Source organism: Diachasmimorpha longicaudata, chromosome 20 (assembly GCF_034640455.1).
Source record: "Diachasmimorpha longicaudata isolate KC_UGA_2023 chromosome 20, iyDiaLong2, whole genome shotgun sequence".
Classification (NCBI taxonomy): domain Eukaryota; kingdom Metazoa; phylum Arthropoda; class Insecta; order Hymenoptera; family Braconidae; genus Diachasmimorpha; species Diachasmimorpha longicaudata.
Genome location: NC_087244.1, coordinates 510,756 through 533,382, shown reverse-complemented (window position 1 = coordinate 533,382; position 22,627 = coordinate 510,756). Strand labels below are relative to the sequence as shown.

At 45.5% G+C, this 22,627-nt stretch overlaps 1 protein-coding gene across 1 annotated transcript; it reads left to right on the top strand.

Moving 5' to 3' along the window:
* Positions 1 to 7,755: 7,755 nt before the first annotated feature.
* LOC135171590 (uncharacterized) lies at positions 7,756 to 12,076 on the top strand. Its single transcript, XM_064138221.1, has 3 exons — positions 7,756 to 8,099; positions 8,290 to 9,612; positions 9,730 to 12,076. The coding sequence occupies exons 1-3, from the start codon at positions 7,756 to 7,758 to the stop codon at positions 12,074 to 12,076; spliced, it is 4,014 nt and encodes a 1,337-aa protein (XP_063994291.1).
* Positions 12,077 to 22,627: the final 10,551 nt, after the last annotated feature.

Sequence of the window (22,627 nt, the reverse complement as noted above, 5' to 3'; positions counted from 1 at the left end):
GGCGCATTGCACTTGTGTAGTTCGACGAGACGAAGCTATTGCACGCGGTTTCATCGGCCTACGAAAATGTGTACTCAAGTTATATGCCATCATATCGAACCCGAATATCAACTTCTATGATTGAGTTTTTCGTGAGCTGTGGTCGCGAAGAAAACGATGTTGCATGAGTTTCCTTGGTTATTCGGCGTGCTGAAACCGAATATGATGCCAGATTTTGTCTAGGTGCAGCCAAAAAAAAGTGATTCCCACGATGTCGTAAAAACGCATATGTATAATCGACTTTTTCTCGAAGACAAATCGTTCAAACGCAAACTTGGCGCATTGCACTCGTGTAGTTCGACGAGACGAAGCTATTGCACGCGGTTTCATCGGCCTACGACAATGTGTACTCACGGTATATGCCATCATATCGAACCCGAATATCAACTTCTATGATTGAGTTTTTCGTGAGCTGTGGTCGCGAAGAAAACGATGTTGCATCAGTTTCCTTGGTTATTCGGCGTGCTGAAACCGAATATGATGCCAGATTTTGTCTAGGTGCAGCCAAAAAAAAGTGATTCCCACGATGTCGTAAAAACGCATATGTATAATCGACTTTTTCTCGAAGACAAATCGTTCAAACGCAAACTTGGCGCATTGCACTCGTGTAGTTCGACGAGACGAAGCTATTGCACGCGGGTTCATCGGCCTACGAAAATGTGTACTCAAGTTATATGCCATCATATCGAACCCGAATATCAACTTCTATGATTGAGTTTTTCGTGAGCTGTGGTCGCGAAGAAAACGATGTTGCATCAGTTTCCTTGGTTATTCGGCGTGCTGAAACCAAATATGATGCGAGATTTTGTCTAGGTGCAGCCAAAAAAAAGTGATTCCCACGATGTCGTAAACACGCATATGTATAATCGACTTTTTCTCGAAGACAAATCGTTCAAACGCAAACTTGGCGGACTGCACTCGTGTAGTTCGACGAGACGAAGCTATTGCACGCGGTTTCATCGGCCTACGACAATGTGTACTCAAGTTATATGCCACCATATCGAACACGAATATCAACTTCTATGATTGAGTTTTTCGTGAGCTGTGGTCGCGAAGAAAACGATGTTGCATCAGTAGCCTTGGTTATTCGGCGTGCTGAAACCGAATATGATGCCAGATTTTGTCTAGGTGCAGCCAAAAAAAAGTGATTCCCACGATGTCGTAAAAACGCATATGTCTAATCGACTTTTTCTCGAAGACAAATCGTTCAAACGCAAACTTGGCGCATTGCACTCGTGTAGTTCGACGAGACGAAGCTATTGCACGCGGTTTCATCGGCCTACGACAATGTGTACTCACGTTATATGCCATCATATCGAACCCGAATATCAACTTCTATGATTGAGTTTTTCGTGAGCTGTGGTCGCGAAGAAAACGATGTTGCATCAGTTTCCTTGGTTATTCGGCGTGCTGAAACCGAATATGGTGCCAGATTTTGTCTAGGTGCAGCCAAAAAAAAGTTATTGCCACGATGTCGTAAACACGCATATGTATAATCGACTTTTTCTCGAAGACAAAGCGTTCAAACGCAAACTTGGCGCATGGCACTGATGTAGTTCGACGAGACGAAGCTATTGCACGCGGTTTCATCGGCCTACGACAATGTGTACTCAAGTTATATGCCACCATATCGAACACGAAAATCAACTTCTATGATTGAGTTTTTCGTGAGCTGTGGTCGCGAAGAAAACGATGTTGCATGAGTTTCCTTGGTTATTCGGCGTGCTGAAACCGAATATGATGCCAGATTTTGTCTAGGTGCAGCCAAAAAAAAGTGATTCCCACGATGTCGTAAACACGCATATGTATAATCGACTTTTTCTCGAAGACAAATCGTTCAAACGCAAACTTGGCGCATTGCACTTGTGTAGTTCGCCGAGACGAAGCTATTGCACGCGGTTTCACCGGCCTACGACAATGTGTACTCAAATTATATGCCACCATATCGAACACGAATATCAACTTCTATGATTGAGTTTTTCGTGAGCTGTGGTCGCGAAGAAAACGATGTTGCATCAGTTTCCTTGGTTATTCGGCGTGCTGAAACCGAATATGATGCCAGATTTTGTCTAGGTCCCGCCAAAAAAAGGTTATTCCCACGATGTCGTAAACACGCATATGTATAATCGACTTTTTCTCGAAGACAAAGCCTTCAAACGCAAACTTGGCGCATGGCACTGATGTAGTTCGACGAGACGAAGCTATTGCACGCGGTTTCATCGGCCTACGACAATGTGTACTCAAGTTATATGCCACCATATCGAACACGAATATCAACTTCTATGATTGAGTTTTTCGCCAGCTGTGGTCGCGAAGAAAACGATGTTGCATCAGTTTCCTTGGTTATTCGGCGTGCTGAAACCGAATATGATGCCAGAGTTTGTCTAGGTGCAGCCAAAAAAAAGTGATTCCCACGATGTCGTAAACACGCATATGTATAATCGACTTTTTCTCGAAGACAAATCGTTCAAACGCAAACTTGGCGCATTGCACTCGTGTAGTTCGACGAGACGAAGCTATTGCACGCGGGTTCATCTGCCTACGACAATGTGTACTCAAGTTATATGCCATCATATCGATGCCGAATATCAACTTCTATGATTGAGTTTTTCGTGAGCTGTGGTCGCGAAGAAAACGATGTTGTATCAGTTACCTTGGTTATTCGGCGTGCTGAAACCGAATATGATGCCAGATTTTGTCTAGGTGCAGCCAAAAAAAAGTGATTCTCACGATGTCGTAAACACGCATATGTATAAACGACGTTTTCTCGAAGACAAATCGTTCAAACGCAAACTTGGCGCATTGCACTCGTGTAGTTCGACGAGACGAAGCTATTGCACGCGGGTTCATCGGCCTACGACAATGTGTACTCAAGTTATATGCCACCATATCGAACACGAATATCAACTTCTATGATTGAGTTTTTCGTGAGCTGTGGTCGGGAAGAAAACGATGTTGCATCAGTTTCCTTAGTTATTCGACGTGCTGAAACCGAATATGATGCCAGATTTTGTCTAGGTGCAGCCAAAAAAAAGTGATTCCCACGATGTCGTAAACACGCATATGTATAATCGACTTTTTCTCGAAGACAAAGCGTTGAAACGCAAACTTGGCGCATGGCACTGATGTAGTTCGACGAGACGAAGCTATTGCACGCGGTTTCATCGGCCTACGACAATGTGTACTCCTGTTATATGCCATCATATCGAACACGAATATCAACTTCTATGATCGAGTTTTTCGTGAGCTGTGGTCGCGAAGATAACGATGTTGCGTCAGTTTCCTTGGTTATTCGACGTGCTGAAACCGAATATGATGCCAGATTGTGTCTAGGTGCAGCCAAAAAAAAGTGATTCCCACGATGTGGTAAAAACGCATATGTATAATCGACTTTTTCTCGATGACAAATCATTCCCACGCAAACTTCGCGCATTGCACTCGTGTAGTTAGTTGAGACGAAGCTAGTGCACGTGGTTTCATCGGCCTACGACAATGTTGACTCCAGCTATATGCCATCATCTCCAACACGAATATCCACTTCTATGATTGAGTTTTTCGTGAGCTGTGGTTGTGAAAGAAAATGATGTTGCATCAGTTTCCTTGGTTATTCGACGTTCTGAAACCGCATATGATGCCTGATTTTTTCTAGGTGCAGCCAGGGTTGGGCATGTAAAATACGTCACATAAAGTACACAGTATTTTACACGTATTAAACCATGTATTTTACAGCACCTTTTTCAAACGTATAAAACGTCATATACACTTCATACAACAACGTAAAATACGTATTATACGTCACGCCATGTCGCATGGAATTTACATGTTTTTGCACTGATGAGAGTTAAACATTCGATGAAAAGTCAATTTCATATTTTTCGCGACATGCTAGGTATTTCATTTCCCCGTTCCGCACACTGTCAAGCGCCAACCCTGAACCTAGTAACCCGGCGAGACATTATAACCCCCAAATCAGTTGTTCTTTTCCCCCTGAGACATGTGATTGCCGATGAAAGAAACCGTGTCCTGTAATTTATTTAGAACATCATTTCGTTGTAGTCAATTCATCCATCCAATTGAATGATGGACGATGACTCCACAATTTCTGGGAGAATGGCGCATTCGAGCGTCAAAAATTGAATGGAAAAACAGTGGCGTACATTGTTGTTATCCGTTTAATGCTCGCCTCTAGTAACATTTAATAACTCCCTAGTGAATCTCATAGAATTTAGCCATTTACTTATCACCCTCATGACATTCGACCTCTACAACCATTTAGATATTTTTCCCATTTTATACTTTTTTAACGTATTTTTCGTAAAATACGTGCATTCAAAATCCGGTCGAATGTAATGTGACGTTTGGAGTTTGGCTATCCCCTGCGATGATCCTTTGGATAGCCAAATGATACTTAATATTCCCAGTCTTTACTCACTAAGGGGTTATATATATATATATATATTTCTGGATGCTACTAGCGGTTGCTAGTAGCTGGTGTATATATATACCCCTCTTGGGACTGATGGTGATGGGACACTCCTGTGTCTTCTCCCCTTCTGCTGGGCCGTCGTGCCCCGTCCGGCTAGATGTCGGTGAGCCCTTCGGGTTCACTCTTCTAGGAGGGGTGTCTTGATGACGGATTGGGAACAACACAAAATAACCTCACTCGCGGAATGTATTAAATATATATATATTTACTCCTAATTGTATACACTCCTTGTGCGAGTGGGTCGGTATCGCGTTATTAGATGGTCATGAGTTGGACTTGGAGCGCGGTTACGAGCGGTGGAAGACCCTGTCTGGTCTGCTGCTGGAAGGTATCTGTTCTCTCTGCGAGTCTCTAAATCTCCTCCAAGTCCAAATCGCTGCTCTAAGCAGTTCCACGGCTTTTTGCACCAATATTGTCTTGTGTCATCATTGACGCAAGACTCATACAGTCACACAGTATACTGGACGTGCCAAAAACCCTGAAACTGCTTTATTTGATCCCTGCTGCGACGTCACTTGGGTGCTGACAATGGTCTAAACATCCGTTGGATTGTTCAGTCCTTTGGCCAAATGGCGTTGCAGGGAGTAAACCGATCCTCCAAACACTTGGGCAGCTGACCACAGCGTCTCCAAGACACCGTGGGACTGCTGACCAATGTCTGGGCATCGATTTTCAAAAACGACGCATTGGCGGAGGCCAATACGTCACACTGCCCTGATAAAACTATTGCTACCCTGGTTCACAATCAGGTGGCAATAGTACTAAACTAAGAGAAACGAATTTTAATATAGTCTGTGCCTTAAGGGCCTCGGCTTATGCCAAAAGGGCTATCAACTTCCCTGCCATAAGGGCCACAATCCCTGCTATATGAGCTAAATGTATAATGTTTTATGGGCAAATTTAAAGCTATCCCTATCGACCGGACCCTTACAGTTTTTCTTATTGCTAAAATCCCTATCAAGAACAGTATTTATCTCTTTTCGGTTTAGCGCAAGAACAAGTTAGCGAGGTCGTTGATAGGTCCTTTCGGGTTTGGTTCTGCTGGTTACCATCCTCCCAGGTCGTGTTGGAGGGGTGGTCTGGAGTAGGACATCTCTCCGTTCCAGTATGGGCTGACGATCTGCCAACCCTGGGCTCCTGTTTCTTCCGGCGGGCCGCTGATCATCGGAAGGGCCTGATATTGTTGGGTGTGCGTGACTCGATTTTGGGGAATCAGTGCAAGCTGGGTGGTGAGGGGGGCAGCTGTCTCGACTGGGCGACCTGGTTCGACGGGCTCCAAGTGTTCGTCCAGCTCCACAATCTCCGTGATGTTGCGGTTTCACCGGCCTACGACAATGTGTACTCAAGTTATATGCCACCATATCGAACACGAATATCAACTTCTATGATTGAGTTTTTCGTGAGCTGTGGTCGCGAAGAAAACGATGTTGCATCAGTTTCCTTGGTTATTCGGCGTGCTGAAACCGAATATGATGCCAGATTTTGTCTAGGTCCCGCCAAAAAAAGGTTATTCCCACGATGTCGTAAACACGCATATGTATAATCGACTTTTTCTCGAAGACAAAGCCTTCAAACGCAAACTTGGCGCATGGCACTGATCTAGTTCGACGAGACGAAGCTATTGCACGCGGTTTCATCGGCCTACGACAATGTGTACTCAAGTTATATGCCACCATATCGAACACGAATATCAACTTCTATGATTGAGTTTTTCGCCAGCTGTGGTCGCCGACAGCGCTCGGGCTTTATCGATAATGACTTGCAGCCCGAGATTGTCCCTTGTGACGCTGTCCTCGTCGTTCTGTCCAACCTGTACCGTTTGTAGTAGGCCTATATCGCCTAAGATTTCCGTCAAATTGTTCGGTCCGAATCCGCGTATTGTCTTATTTAGTAGGGTCGGGATGTCGAAGACGGCTCTGTTCACGAATTTTAGGTCGAACTTCGACGTCAGTTCTTGGAATGAGGGGAGGGTGACGGATCGCGATCGGACCTCGCAGTCCGGCGCTAGAGTGACTGTTCCGGTTCCCGTAATGATGCACGTGGCGGGTTCGCGTCTTGTTCATTTTACCCGTATTTCGTCTTCCGTGACGACGGAAAAAACCCATGTGTTGGAATTTCCTATTGGGGCCCAATATGTTCTGTCCATAGATTTTACCCGTACATCGCATATCTCGGAGCTCGAAAAACGGGGATTGGAGATCATTTGTACCTCACAATCCTTGTTCCCATTGACCTCGTATAAGGGTCGTGCGGTCTTGCATATAAGGCCGATCATTCCCGCTTTACAGTGGTTGATGTCTTCACTGTCAAGCTTGAGATACGTGTTGGCTTCCTCCGAAATAGCGGTGTAGGGATAACCTGGCGTTATAAAGGCCGCTAGAGACGTTGAGGTATTGTTAATTTTTGTCGGTAACGTCAAGTGTCTATACACGGTATATTTTGTTAGCTCAAGTATTGGTATCGTGATGACGAATACGACCTTTTCCTTATGAAAATAGGCCGTCAGATCCGCGAGTTTTAATAATTCGGTGATATATGGGATTTCTAGGGGGACCGGGAACTCCGCCCCCCGATTATGTTGAATTACTTCGTTAGCAGCGGCCAGGATATTTTCTGGCGACATAATTGAAGGGTGCAATTGTCCTCTTCTCGCGAAGGATGGCCTCTTGGCTCGCTACGAGAACAAGAGGTTGCTCGTCTCCATCCAGCTAGGGAAGCTTTTCGCGGCGCCGAGGGTCATCAACCGCACCGCCAGGGAGTACAACGCGCTTCTCAACTCCGTGGCTGAGGTGGTAACCGCGCTGGAGTCTCTCGGTCGTCCGGTGGAGCATTGGGACGATATGCTCGTCCACCTCGTTTCGAAGCGACTGGACGCCAAGATGCTGGAGGCCTGGGAGATTGCACTCGGCTCATCATCGGAGTTCCCCACGTACGCCGCTCTCAGGGAGTTCGTGCTCGGTAGGGCCAGGACCAGAGAAACGATGGAGATGCACGCCTCGGAGCAGCAATCGACTGTTTCATCGACCCCTCACCAGGCTTCGAACCACCGGCCATCGAAGGGCCACCTCTCAAGTCAAACCGTGACGGTCTACTCTCCAGGCCAGCCTGCTCGGGTCTAGAGTGCCTCGGCTGGTCCTACGTCGCAGCCTATGTTCGGGAAGGATTCGGGGAGCCACTCGTCTCGAGCTGTGAAGCCTCAACTTCAGCCTCCGTCTCAAAGTTGGGCGGACATGTGCTTCCGGGCCTGTCCGATGTGCGAGGAGGAACATTCGTTGGACAGGTGCTCCAAGTTCAAAGCTCTGTCCCCTACCGAGAGGAGATCATTCGTCGTTCTCAAACATCGATGCTTCAACTGCCTGGGGAAGCATAATGGGGAGAGTTGCCGGAGCCTCAACAAGACCTGCGTTGTGTGTCGAGAGAATCACCACTCGATGATTCACATCAGTCGTCCTCAGCCAACACCTCAAGGATGCTCCCAGCCTCGTGACAGCCAGCAGGTTGTTAAGACAATGCAGGAGCCTCAGCCCGGCCCATTTATACAGTCCACTGCCTCTAGGCCTGACATGTCTCCACAGTGACATGCGATACCAACGCCTACGCCAGAGTGGTCGCCGCGCCATGACCTCTCTCTACGGCCGGCTCTGGCGAGTGATGCTCCGTTTGTAGCCGATTTCTCCAACTGTGCTACCGGTCGTTGGTATCAGTGGTTCGACCTCTGCCTCTAATGGGTTCTCTCAATTTTCTCTCAAGTCTCTGCACTCCAGCGGTCAGATTCTTGTCAAGGCCTACGTTCTCGATAGCCTCACGTCGTCGTTGCCGTCGTTCTCCGCCTCTCAACCTCAGCATTGGGAGCATCTCCGAGGTTTACAGCTAGCGGATCCTCACTATCTGACGTCAAGACCTGTCGATCTTCTCATTGGCGCAGATTTCTTTGGATCGATCGTGGAGCCGCCGAGCATCAAGGGGCCATCCGATTCTCCTATTGCGATGCTGACACTCTTCGGGTGGGTGGTGCTCGGGCCTACCTCTGCAGTGACGTCGACGGCGAGCTCGCATCACGTCTCTGTCAGCAACGAGGAACTTAGCGAGTTTCTCACCTCGTTCTGGCAGCAGGAGGAGGTATCTGCGGCGGAAGGCAAGGACGTCGCTCTCACGAAGGAAGAGGCAGAGTGTGAGGAGTTTTTCCAGCGCACCCATACTCGAGATCGCTCGGGGCGCTATATCGTTCGTCTGCCTCTCGTTCGCTCTCCCGCAGAGCTCGGTGATTCTCTAGGCCGCGCGAAGGCGTGCCTCGCGAGCCTGCTTAGGAGGTTGGAGAAAAATCAAGGATCTCTACAGCTTTATAGTGAGTTTCTCAAGGAGTACGAAGAGTTGGAGCACATGGTGTGTGTTCCGGCTGTACCTGTCTCAACCGACTCTCGGATCTTGGATCGTCAACCTGGCGAGATGACCTTGGCACATGGGGCTTCGGCCTCAGGAGGGTTGAGGGTCTCCGACGGCGGGCGGTCGTATCAGGATTCCGGTCGGAGTTCGTCTCGGAGGCAATCTCGCTCTTCTGCTCCTACGTTCTACTTCCCTCATCATTGTGTTCTCCGGGAAAGTAGTGAAACTACGAAGCTGAGGGTAGTGTTCAATGGTTCCAGTAAGCGTAGCTCCGGAGTGTCTCTCAACGACATCCAGCACACTGGGGCCAAGCTGCAGCGGAACATCTCTGATGTACTGCTCTGGTCTCGACAGAGCAGGTACATCTTTATGACGGACATCACGAAGATGTTCCGTCAGATCAAGGTGCATCGGGAGGACTGGCCTCTCCAACAAATTTTGTGGCGTGATTCTCGGGGCCACATCTGCACCTATCAGCTCACCACCGTCACCTACGGGACCAAGTCTGCTCCATTCCTCGCCTGTAGGGTTCTCGATCAGCTGGTCAAGGACGAACGGCATCGGTTTCCTCTCGCCGTTTCCCCCTTGAGCAGTGGAAGATATGTGGACGACATCTGTGGTGGAGCTGACGAGGAGGACGATCTCCATTTCATAGCTCAGCAAGTGGCAGAGCTCTGCTGGGCTGGGGGATTCCCTCTAGCGAAGTAGCACGCGAACAGCCTGTCTTTACTTCGTGCTCTGACGCCGGGAGGGTTCTCTCAGAGTCCGAAGCCGCTAGAGGAGTCTACCACCAAAATTCTAGGCTTGAAATGGGATCCAAGCGACGATCGATTGAGGTTCTCCATCCAGCTCTCAGTCGGCGTGAAGCCATCGAAGAGGATTGTGCAGTCGGAGATTGCGCAGCTCTTCGACCCTCTAGGGCTGCTCTCACCGGTGGTGATCCGTGCCAAGGCTCTTCTGCAGCAACTGTGGCTGGAGAAACTCGACTGGGACGAGGAGTTGCCGGTGCATCTGGTCCAGAAGTGGGTTCGCTTCCGAGAAGAACTGTCCCAGGTGGATCAACTCTCGATCCCGCGGTGGATGGGATGTAAGAAGGATTCTCGGGTGGAGATCCATGGCTTCTCTGATGCGTCTCTACTAGCGATGTCGGCGGTGGTCTATTTGAAGGTGACGAGTGCGGATGGTGTCAGCATCTCTTTAGCTGTTGCTAAAACTAAGGTGGCTCCTCTCAAGAAGCTCACCATCCCGCGTCTTGAGCTCAACGCCGCGGTCATCCTAGCTAAGCTCGCAAGGTACGTGATTGATCAGCTCAACCTTGGTACTGTCATGGTGCATTTATGGACGGACTCAGCTGTTGCTCTGGCGGGGATTTGTGCTCATCCTTCCAGGTGGAAGGAATATGTCCACAACAGAGTAACCGTCGTTCAGGAGCTTGTGCAAGAAGCCAGTTGGAGGTACGTCAGTGGGAAGGAGAATCCGGCTGATTGTGCATCTCGGGGTATCTCGGTGGCTCAACTTAATGGCCATCATCTGTGGTGGACGGGCCCAAAATGGCTACGGAAGGAGGTGTCTCAGTGGCCAAGTGGGAGAGCAACGTTGGACCCGTCTACAGATTTAGAGGAGAAGCCGGGGGTGACTTTAGCCGCTTCTTTCGGAAGAGCAAGTCTCTGGGGTCTCTGTTCGCGGTATTCCTCCCTATACAAGTTGCTGAGGATCACAGCAATTTGCCAAACGGTTGTGGGGAATATGCTGCGGAAGCTGGAAAGGAAGAGGGGCATCATCGTTTCAGCAGTGTTCAGCCCTGGAAGCATGGAGGCAGCTCGGTTTTATTGGGTCAAGGCGACTCAAGCCTATCATCTCCAAGCCGAGTGTGACATCATCTCTCACGGATTGCAGTTGAAGAAGTCTCATCCGTTGACCAAGCTCACGGCCTTCATTGACCAACAGGGAGTTCTCAGAGTCGGCGGGCGGTTGAAGTTCTCTACTCTAGGGCCAGAGAGTAGGCATCAGGCCATCATCCCTCATGGCTCAGTGCTCGCGGAGCTCATCATGAGGGACTCTCATCAGCGGACGCTGCACGGTGGGACTCAACTCACCTTGGCACATCTCCGGAGGTCTTACTGGATTATTGGAGGTCATCTACCAGTAAGATCCTTCATCCTCAAGTGCGTGGAGTGCGCACGTCATCGGGGAATCCGAGCTCAGCAGCTGATGGGTCAGCTTCCAGTTGCACGTCTAGTGTCGGATCGTGCTTTCTCTAACACTGGTGTGGACTATGCCGGACCAGTGTCTATCAAGACTTGGAGGGCACGTGGTCACAAGACTCAGAAGGGTTGGTTGGTGATTTTCGTGTGCATGGCCACGTCCGCACTCCATCTGGAAGCTGTGACGGACTACACCGCTGATGGTTTCATCGCCGCCTACCGAAGGTTCGTGAGTCGTCGGGGATACTGCAGACACTTGTACAGTGACTGTGGCACCAACTTCATCGGGGCGGATAAGGAGCTGAAGAAGTTGTTCTCCGCTGGAGCTAAGGAGTTCCAGCATCTCTCTGCAGTATGTCTCAAGGATGGAACGTGTTGGTCGTTCAATCCCCCTGGAGCCCCTCATTTCGGAGGAAAATGGGAAGCAGCGGTCAAGTCGGTAAAGTACCACCTCGCTCGAACGGTTCGGGATACGACTCTCACGTTCGAGGAACTCTCGACGCTGCTGTCCCAAATTGAAGCGGTCCTCAACTCCAGGCCTCTACAATCGCTCTCGGAAGTTCCTGACGATGTGTCCTGCCGCACCCCGGGGCATTTCCTCATTGGAGAAGCTCCAATAGCTCTTCCCGAGCCCTCACTGGAACACCTCAACGTTGGACGACTCTCTAGATGGCAACTGATCCAGCAGAGGCTGCAGTTCTTCTGGAAGCAATGGTCTACGGGGTATCTGCAGCAGCTCCAGTCCATCTCCAAGTGGCATCACCCGTCCAACGAGATCAAAGTCGGCAGCCTGGTTCTTCTCTACGACGAGCGGTTCCCGCCAGCGAAGTGGCCTCTTGCTCGGGTCACAGGTCTACATCCTGGAAGGGACGGTCTCTCCAGAGTTGTGACCATCAGAACGGCCTCGACGACGTTGACCAGGCCGATCTCCAAGCTGGTTCTGTTACCGGTCTCTACCAGCTGAGAGCTGGTCTCTACCGGCCTAATTAATGGTTGCTTAAGTGTTCCAGGTCTCTGCAAACGATCTCTACTCCTTCTGTATCAGCAACGGGGTTCCTGACGGGGGGGGGGGAGAATGTTGAGGCGACAGCCTCATTTGGCTAAGGGTGGCAGCACCTCCTGGACGAGGTCTGCCTGACCGGTCGCGCTAGCATCCAGGTGCCTACTTGCGCACCTGAGGCGCTGCCCTTATCGCCGTTTCCGGTGATTTATCTGGAACGTTCGATTTTTATCTCGAACGTTCCATACATCCGTTGGAATTCTCTCGGCCCTTCCGGGCGTCACTTCTCAACGTACTCTCTTGGTGATCAGTAGTTACGTTAAATCTCTCTCACCAAATTCATCTCTACCACGTTCAATATTTAAGTGGTTGTTCGCGGCTTATGCACAGCGTAATCGTGTAGTTATGTTTGTATTAAGAATAAGTGACGTTAAAATAAACCTGTTTTTATAGTGACAAACTCAGTGCTTCTCGTGTCACGTTTATTCTCCCCCGTTAACCTGCATCCCCCTCTCTACCGGTTTTTTTGTGCGCTCTCGCCGGAACATGAGTTATTTTTTTTTTTGAAGATAAATTTTAATTTTTAAAATTTTAACAAGTTCAGATGACCAAATTTGCAGGTGCAATAGTTACCAGAACCATTGATCCATTAAAAACACCCTGAGAGCGATAAATAATATTCTCAAAGTCTTAAAAAAAAAATGAGCCTCACATATCTCCGCAATCAACAAAGTGAATTAGTATTCGGTCGTTGCTATCTCTTATCCAAAAATTTTCCCTATCATCCCACGCACATAATTCACCCCATCTCTTTATTCCCTCTAATTTCCAGAATTATATTCCAGTAAAATTCGCAATAAAATTTCTCTCCGCACACGGTAATTATCCGGGATCTTTAAATTCATTCAATCGTCGCCCTTTTTTTTTATAATCGGTGACGATTTTTTTTTTCACAATTCTAAATACATTGATCTTACGAATCAATGTAAATTTACAATGAACGAGGGGTGACTCGAGGGAATTATAAAATTTATCGATATCGGTCGCCGCCCGACGTCTTTCCTGGTGCCCGTAGAGTATGCTCTTCCGGGGGGGGGGGTGTCTGGTTACCGGGTCGCAATTGTGGGGCGTGTGTGTCACCAGTCGCTTGGTGACACTTGGTGAATAGTCGAGTTTTTGTGTCAGTGTTGTTAATATTTTTTTGTGAGGATTTGTTTAATTTGTGGAGGATGTCTCGTCATGGGATGCAGTGCAGGGCGTCCCGCTCTTCTCCTGGGGATAAGGTTATTCCCACCGGTGGTGTCTCCATCGGTAAGTCATTCTATTTTTTTTTTCTGTATTAAATATATATAATTTGTAAAAAAATGTGAGAATTTTACGATGAAATTGGCTCGCCTATTTATGGCATTATAATTTAAATATTGTTGTGTTTGATAATATGTTATTTCTTAAAAATTAAATATTTAAACAATGTCTGGCGAAGTCGAGCAAGCAAAATGCTTCGATTTCCCAACTTCGGACATTGGCCTCTCCACAGAATGCGATGAGCAAAGCCCAAATAGTGCGACGTCAACATCGAACCATTCGCACACGGGCATTGACCGCAAACGCATTTCCGACCCTTGTCAAAATTAAAAATCAGTCTTGTCCTAGCATCGAGAACGATCACACCAAGGGGCGAACTCCTTGAAACTTGAGATACCTGATTCCGGAATCAGTCCATAATTCTGCCCGGCGTTTATCTTTTGTTTCAAGTATCGGGAAGAATGATCACAAGTACGCACATCTTCGTAGTGATTATTCCCGCGGTTAGTTTTTGAACCGAATGATCTCGTGCGGTACCGTTTGACGGGTTGCAAAATTACGCGTTACGGCTGCAGTGCAAGATCGAGAGAGAGGACTCATACAAAAACAAACAAATACAAAATAGTGTCAGAGAGAAAATTAAAAGAACACCTATATAAATCCGAAACGAGTGTTTTGATTGGAGTGTGTCAGCAGCTGAAAGAGTGAGTAACACTAATCAGGCTATTGTGATAATATTTGGGTTAATTCATTAGTCTCTCACTCATATTTCGCGAATATCTTGTAGAAAGATCAAATTCAACTTGATGTGTTACTGTTTAGTCACATAAATCATCATTATTGTTATACTTATAATTATATGGTCTAAAATACATTCGAATCGTACAGTTCTGTGAGAGTTTATTTGAGTATTGATCCTCAATCCCTTCTATGAAACAGATGTGCCCAGCACTTTAAAAGTAAGGATTCACGCTAAACAAAAATAATTATTTTATTGCGCGGCTCTGAAAATTGAAACTGATCGAGATACGCGGTACCGTATCGGCCAAGTACACGTTTCATACGGGAAAGATCGCCGAACGCTACCAAGTATCTATACACCTCACAACTTCCCCTTCCACTACCTCCAATCCTTTTTTCTCACTTAATAACATTATGCGATAATTTAGGTGAAAACTGCCCTTAGTTACGTAATATAAATCGCGTATCAGCTTTCCAGTGAACCAATTATCGGTTTTATTTATGGAATATTAAGGAAAGTATGCGCATAGCAACGAGCTAACATGCACATTTCTCGAGTTTTTATTATGTCGATCACTAAACGGCTACATTGGAGCCGCTCAGTTGGCAGCGCGCAGTGTAGCGTACTATAGTGAAATACCCAATCGTGATTGGCCATTCGCTAGTAAGACGCCGGCGATTTTTTTTGTCCCTAGATAAATGTGTACAGTGCAGTGAAGTGTTGGTGAATGCATCGTCTATTGTTTTTTCAGTGTATCAACATGGCCAACAACAGTCTTAATAACATCCGACCTCTGGCAGTTATGGAGAGTAACGACGACCTGGTGAGCTTTCAAATATATAAAACGTTAATTAAGTTATCGGCGTCAATATTCGGAGCCCATTGAGCTATGTGATCCATTTATTGCATATGTTTTTAGGGGGGGAAAACCACCGGCGTCCGTCGACGATTTTTTAGGTTAAAATTTCACACGGAAATGTGCGTTAGTAATTTCCGAAAAATAAAAATAAAATAGCTCTATTTTTAATTGATGAATTAAAACAAATAATTGTTAATGAATTTCGTACCTCAGGAATATTGTGATAGATAATATAAAGAAAAGTCTGTTAATTATTATTAAATATAAAATCATCTATGTCCATGTTAAATATGAGTCTAGTTAAAAGATAATATAGCGTAACATTGTTAATGTTAAAATATAATTATAAGAAAAACTGAAACGTACGAAGGTATTTGAAAATGTGAAATATTAAGTAGACAATAGAGAAAAAGACGGTTTATGTAAAATAAGAAAAGTAGGTGATCACCGGAGACAAGAAGTTTGTGATGAATTTGACAATAAAAAAAAATGGACTTTATAAAATGTCTAAACTAATTTTTTTGCGTTCCTTTTTCCCTAAGTCTTTTTGTTATATACTTTTCTATTTTTCTTTTTTATTTATTCAAAGGTTATCTTGTTAATATACCTAACTTAAAGAAACCCCTAGGAATACCAAAATCTGCGGTCAAAATTAGAATAAGCTACCGGGGTAAGGAATAGGGAATAAAAAGTTAGAAGTAAAAATATTCAAAATATATATATATATTTCTCATAAAAACATAAAAAACAATACAATTCACTAGAGACTTCTTAACATTAGTATAAAAGTTCCTTTACGTGAAAAAACTTGAAAAATATATTTGATATTGTATTAAACAAAGCCGATACATGCCACCTATCCATGAACACATCAGTACGCCTAACCAACAGGGGCATGTACCGGCATCAACGATTAGCCTATGAAAAGAATTGAAAAATGAAAAAATACTCCACGTGTGAATAGCTGAAGAAGGAAAGGTGCTTAGATTTAGAGATTGAAAACCGGTTTGGACAACCCTTTATCCTTCAATCCTACCCCCAACACCCATTCACTCATCATAACTCCAGCTGTCGTATGGCCTAAAAAAAATACAATTAGCTGGCAACTTCTTAACATTAATATGAAAATTCATTTAGGTAAAAAAACTTGAAATATATTTGGAAAAATAGTAAAAATCTCATAAAAATCAAAAATAATTTTTGAAAAAAATGGCCAAGTCCACGTTTCAATGCATTGTGTTATGCACGGTTTCGTTAATTTCACTGGTTTCAAAACATACTAAAAATTAAAAAAAAGCCAAGCTTGTATGTAGGATTCAATTCAGTAGTTATATTAATACAGATATGATTTATTAAAGAAATAGAAAGTTACAAAATGCAATTGTGAACCCGACACTACCAACTTCGGCTAACGACTAACTCGCTTAATGATTTGGTCGTCCTTAAATACTAAAAGTGCCATCGGCTGTCCTCGTCTTACTCATTAAGGCCTCAACCTTACTCTATGATTTTTTACAATTTAACCCCGGGTCCATCAACTCCACTGGGGACTTCCCCAACGGACCTCGGGCCTGCACTCTATTTTATGGCATAATCTTTAGTTTACACAAAATGTTCCATCAATAGGGGTTTTCCCCACTAACAGTTTCTAAGTTCCATTAAAATATAGATCCCACAACCGGCCGTCCTGAATTCAAGCATCGTCCTCGATGCAATTCTCCTCTGCCTCATTCGGAACGGGCTCTGGATCATCTTCGTCTTCATCAATTTGAAAATCTACTGCTTCCGACCATGGTTTCATATAGTCGGCCGCTGAACTCGTTCGATTGGGTCCCTCGTTTTCCCCGATCTTCTCCACCAAATAGCGGTTGTTTCTCAGCACTTTCGTGATTTTGTAAGGACCCAGATAAGGCGTATGTACCTTCAGTCCTGGTCCAAACTGCGTCCTCTTAATAGCCACAAGATCATTTGGCTGGTATGCTCTCGGCGCCTTCCTCTTTTTATTATAGGTCTGCCTATTTTCTTCTTGTACCTTCCATAATTTTTCTCGTGCCTCTTCCCTCAATCTCGTGCGGTTTGCATCAAATATTTCAATCATCTCCTCATCAATCAATCGTCGAAGTTCAATGTCGTCCTTTAACTTCATTTTTGTACCAATGAGCAATTCAAACGGCGTTATCCCAATGCTCCGTTTCAATGTTGAATTAAGCATCTGCTGAACCCTTTCTACGTGCTTATACCATTCTAGGGGCTTGGGCATTGACAATTTCGTCAGAACAGGTATAATCGTCCGGTTGACCCTTTCTACCTGACCATTACCTCTCGGTACCCCAGTCGTCACCAACACATGTTTAATTGCTTCTTTCTCGCAATACTCTTGGAACGCTCTCGAAGTAAATGCTGCTCCACGGTCGGAAATGATTCTTCGTGGGTTGCCGAATATCGTTGCTTGCGTCTTCAGCCTCTTAATCACCTCCTCAGCTGTTGTAGATCGAGTAGGATAGAGCCATACAAACTTAGTGAATGCGTCCACTACTGCAAATATGTGACAATAGCTCTTCCGCGTCGATGGCATTGGCCCCAGGTAGTCCACGTGATACGTCTGTAGTGGTGTATCTCCTTTCTCAATAACATTTAAAAAGCCTTCAGCTTTTCCGTGCTTTTTCTCCGATAAGATACACCTCAGGCAACTGTTAATTACTTTCTGCACTCGTTGTTTCATGTTCGGAAACCAAAACTGCTGCTTTAATAAGTGCTCCGTCTTACTCCACCCCAAATGGCCTTGCTCATGCGCTGCTCTAATCACCTCGTACTGCATACTTCTCGGCACAACCAACAACTCATCCCCGGCATACTCTCGATATAAAATATCTTGCGAAGACAATTTGAAATCATCGCTAAACTTCTTTCGTGCTGCTTCGATTATTTTTAATACCTCCGGATCTTCTCGCTGTGCCTTCTGGATTCGTTCAATTAATCCGCCTCGGCCTTCCTGCAGGTATAACACTTGGACGGGGTTGCGGCTCAGTGCGTCCACATGACGCATTGATGTACCTGGCCTATGCTCCATCGTATATCGGTATTGCTCCAGCATTAATGCCCAATGAGCAACCCTCAAACAAATGTCCTTTTTCTTCATTGTTTGGACAAATGCCTGGCAATCCGTCACTATTTTGAAATCAATCCCTAGCAGGTATACTCGGAATTTTTTCAACGCCTTAACGATAGCCAAAATCTCTAATTCGTAGCTTATATACCTCTCTTCCACCGGCGACGTTTTCCAGCTGGCAAAGTATACCGAGTGGAATTTCCCATCCTCAGAGTGCTTTTGCATAATGACAGCACCTAGTCCTCCCTTACAGGCATCTGTATGAAGCTCTGTTTCGGCTGTTTGTCGATATAGCTTCAAGATCGGCTGCTGGACCAATGCTTCTTTCAGCTTCTCGAATGCCGTTTCCTGTTCTGGTCCAAACTGGAATTTTACACCATCGCGCAACAGATTCGATAGCGGACGTGCTTGTACTGCATATCGCGGAATAAATTTACGGAAATAACCCGTAAGACCCAAAAAACTCTGCACTTGTTTGACCGTTTTCGGCTTCGGGAAATTTTTGACAGCACGCGTTTTCTCCTCAGAAGGGCGGATTTGCCCATGCTCCACAATATACCCTAAATACTCCACACGTCTGACTAATACCTTGCACTTTTTCCAATTGATGATTAGTCCGAACTTCACTGCGGTCTCTAGCACGTCCTTCAACTTTTCTAAGGCTTCTAATTCAGACTTCGCGGGAATGATTAAATCGTCGAGATACGTTAAAACGACTCCATTATTAATTAATTTTTTAAATACGACTCTAACGAATCTCTGAAACACGGCGGGTGAATTACACAACCCGAACGGCACTTTTAAAAACTCGTAATGTCCATCTGGCGTCACGAATGCGGTGTACTTCACACTCCCTTCTTCAATTGGCACATGAAAAAAACCGTCTTTTAAGTCTAGTGCGCAAAATATTTCAGCGTCCTGTAACCTATCCAGCTGATCCTCAATCAGTGGCAACGGATTTCTATAACGTATGATCTTGCGGTTTAACATCCGATAGTCTACACACAATCGCGATTTTCCGTTCTTCTTTGACACTAACACCACAGGGCTAGCATAGTGCGACGGACTCGGCCTCACAACACCTCGCTGAAGCCATTCCTCTACGGTCTCGTTCACGATCTTGCTTTGGTCGGCAGGCAGTCGTCTGGGATTTTGGTATACTGGCTCTTCGTCTTTCAATAAAATTTTCATTTCTACGTTCGCGTTTTCAGTTTTTGTCGGCTCATAATTTTCAATTAATTCTTTTACCTCATTTCTGATATGTACATCGCTGACATGTCTTAAGTCCACTTCGTCGTCTGGCTCATCATGTACGTTGATGTTCAGTATGGTTCTCCATCCTGGGTCATCCGTCTCCACTGTCCTCTCCACTGGATTTAATGGCGTTAATGTTACGGCACGATTCTTGAAACGAACCTCCGCGTACTCTGACAATTCTCCTCCAATTAGGAAATCATGCCCGATATATTCGTCAGGAATCACATCGATGTTAAGCTCGAAGTTTAATCCATCAATTACTACCTGTGTCCTAAATCGGCCCAGTGTACTCATATTGGGTGCACCCACACCATCAAACGGAATCTTCTTTAGCTGGAGGGGCGGCGCACCCAAACGCACATACAGGCTAGCGCGTGCTAAGTGCAGGTCACTACCTGAGTCGATGACGGCCTTTACCTTCTGTCCCATGATGTCCACGTCTTTGTATGTTTTTTTGTCGGCAGATTTTAACGCATCAACTCTTGCCTTCGGCTTTACTCTCATTGTCTCCGAGTCACTCTTGTTTTTCTGGGGACATGCAGTAGAGATGTGGCCATAACCCTCGCAATTAAAACACCTTGGCCCTTTGTCCTTCTCCGGACAGTCTCTGCTGATGTGATTCTTCGCGCCACAATTGAAACAATGTTTTTGTTTTTCCAGTCCTCGTCTATTATCTCTTATTGGCTTCCTTGATTTGTCATTCACTGTGCCTTTAAGTTGTAATTTGTATTTACCGTTGTTATTTTTCTGCCTTTCGTAAAACTGAAACTTCTCGCGTAACTCTTTGATTGTCTTGGCACCGTACAACACTGATTTGTTCGCCTCGTCATCTTTTACTCCGTCCACTATGTACTGCATAATTGACTCCGTCTCTATTTTGAAATGACTCGCCATTTCCAATATACGATAAATGTAAGATTGATATGATTCGTCCCTTTTCTTTTCAGCGAGTGCCAACTTCTTATGCACTTGCTTACTGCTCATTGTCTGTGCAAATTCCTTTGCTAACGTCTTCTTCAAGCCATGCCATGTTGTAGCTTTAGTTTCGAAATTGGCAACCACTTTTGCCGATCCCTTCAACAATGTTTTTGCATAAATCACTCGATGAGCATCCGACCACTTGCACATTTCTGCAGTCTCCTCGAAAGATTTCAGCCAGCGGTTGATATTTTCACCAGAATCGCCACTGAACGATTCCATGGACTCACGAACATCTCTGAAGGTTAGCGCTGGTCCTGTTTCCGTCACTCGACGTCTGTGGCTCACATTTCTTCGTCATGTTGAATCGTGTCCATCTTCTTCTTCGCTGCTCGAACTTTCTTCATCGCTCGACTCTTTATCTAGAGCTCTTTGCAGTCTCATACGAAGCTCTGCTTTTTTCCCCGCCAGTTTGAGTCCACGACTTCGTAATTCGGCTTTCAGTTCGGCTGTACGCATTTCGTCGACGTTCAGCTCTTTCTCCACGTCTTCGTCTTCACTTTCGTCATCGTCACTTGCTGGCTCCTTATCCTTCACTTCTGTAGCATTTTTCGTTAATACTTTCCGGAGTCTTTCGGCTAACACCGCTTTGGTTCCTTTAATGGACCGACCGATTCCTTCTAATCGTTGTCTCAACTCTTCAACCTCCATATCTGCTACCCGATCGACGCTTACGGAGGTTTCTTCGTTAGTCATCTCTGGGTCACAAAGAGTGTTGCTCGCTGAATGATATTCTCGTCTATTGGCCGTCTGCCTATCACTGGTTGTCCAACACCGTCACTGTTTTAACTTTTCTTTACGACGCTATGTCACCAACTCTATCATATCCTTTTAATAACTTTGATACTGACGCGATCCCGGCTGAGCCCCCAAATTTGTAGGATTCAATTCAGTAGTTATATTAATACAGATATGATTTATTAAAGAAATAGAAAGTTACAAAATGCAATTGTGAACCCGACACTACCAACTTCGGCTAACGACTAACTTGCTTAATGATTTGGTCGTCCTTAAATACTAAAAGTGCCATCGGCTGTCCTCGTCTTACTCATTAAGGCCTCAACCTTACTCTATGATTTTTTACAATTTAACCCCGGGTCCATCAACTCCACTGGGGACTTCCCCAACGGACCTCGGGCCTGCACTCTATTTTATGGCATAATCTTTAGTTTACACAAAATGTTCCATCAATAGGGGTTTTCCCACTAACAGTTTCTAAGTTCCATTAAAATATAGATCCCACATGAGAGTTATCATCCATTTTGGGATATATACGATTGAACCATCAATCAGAACTCGGACTTATCCAAAGTCCAAAAACTACAATATTTTCGGAGTCTCCTAACTGGAAGAGCTGCCGAGGCCATCGAATCTCTGTCAAACACTGAAGAGAACTACGACACCGCTCTGGAGATCATCAAGAAAAAATTCGACAATACCAAGAAAAGTGTTCGCTGACATTGGGAAGTACTACACGAATATCCCAGACTCACTAGAGACACACCAGAGGCACTAGGTCATCTAGTTGACACGTTTTATCAGCACACTAGGGCGCTGAGTAACCTCAAGCAACCAGTGGAACAATGGGATCTTCCACTCATCCATCTGATACAATCAAAAATTTCTCCAGAGACAGTTTATCTTTGGGAATTGAAAATTAAAGATTCCAATCTCCCTAAATACACTAGCCTACTGGAATTCCTGGAAAATCGTTCTCATTGTTCCTCTGTAAGTACTTCATCTGCACGTGTGGAAAAATCGAGTTACAGCCGGGGACGACGTCAAGCCTTTGTAACATCCAGCGTACCCACAGCAGTTTCATGTGTTGTGTGTAAAGAAAACCATACAATTATGAAATGCCCAAAATTTAAAACCGTAACACCATTGGATCGTTACAAGGAGGCGAAAAAACTCTCTCTTTGTATCAATTGTCTCACACCAGGGCATGGTGTCAATAGCTGCAATTCCAGGAGTTGTCTACATTGCAAGAAACCCCACAACTCACTTCTGCATCGGTCAGAAGCATCGCCAAGGGAACAAGCCGCCACTACTGCAGGTACAAGGCCCAACAACTCTTCCTGACTAGACCAGACACAGAGCCTCGCTGAATCATCACACCATACGACACTGATCGTTAACTCGTCCACGTGTGATTTGATGGTAACAGCCAAACTGAAGGTATTAGATAATAATAACTCATTCATTGACTGTCGTGCGTTATTGGACACATGTTCAACAACACATTTCATTATCGAAAGTTTGGCA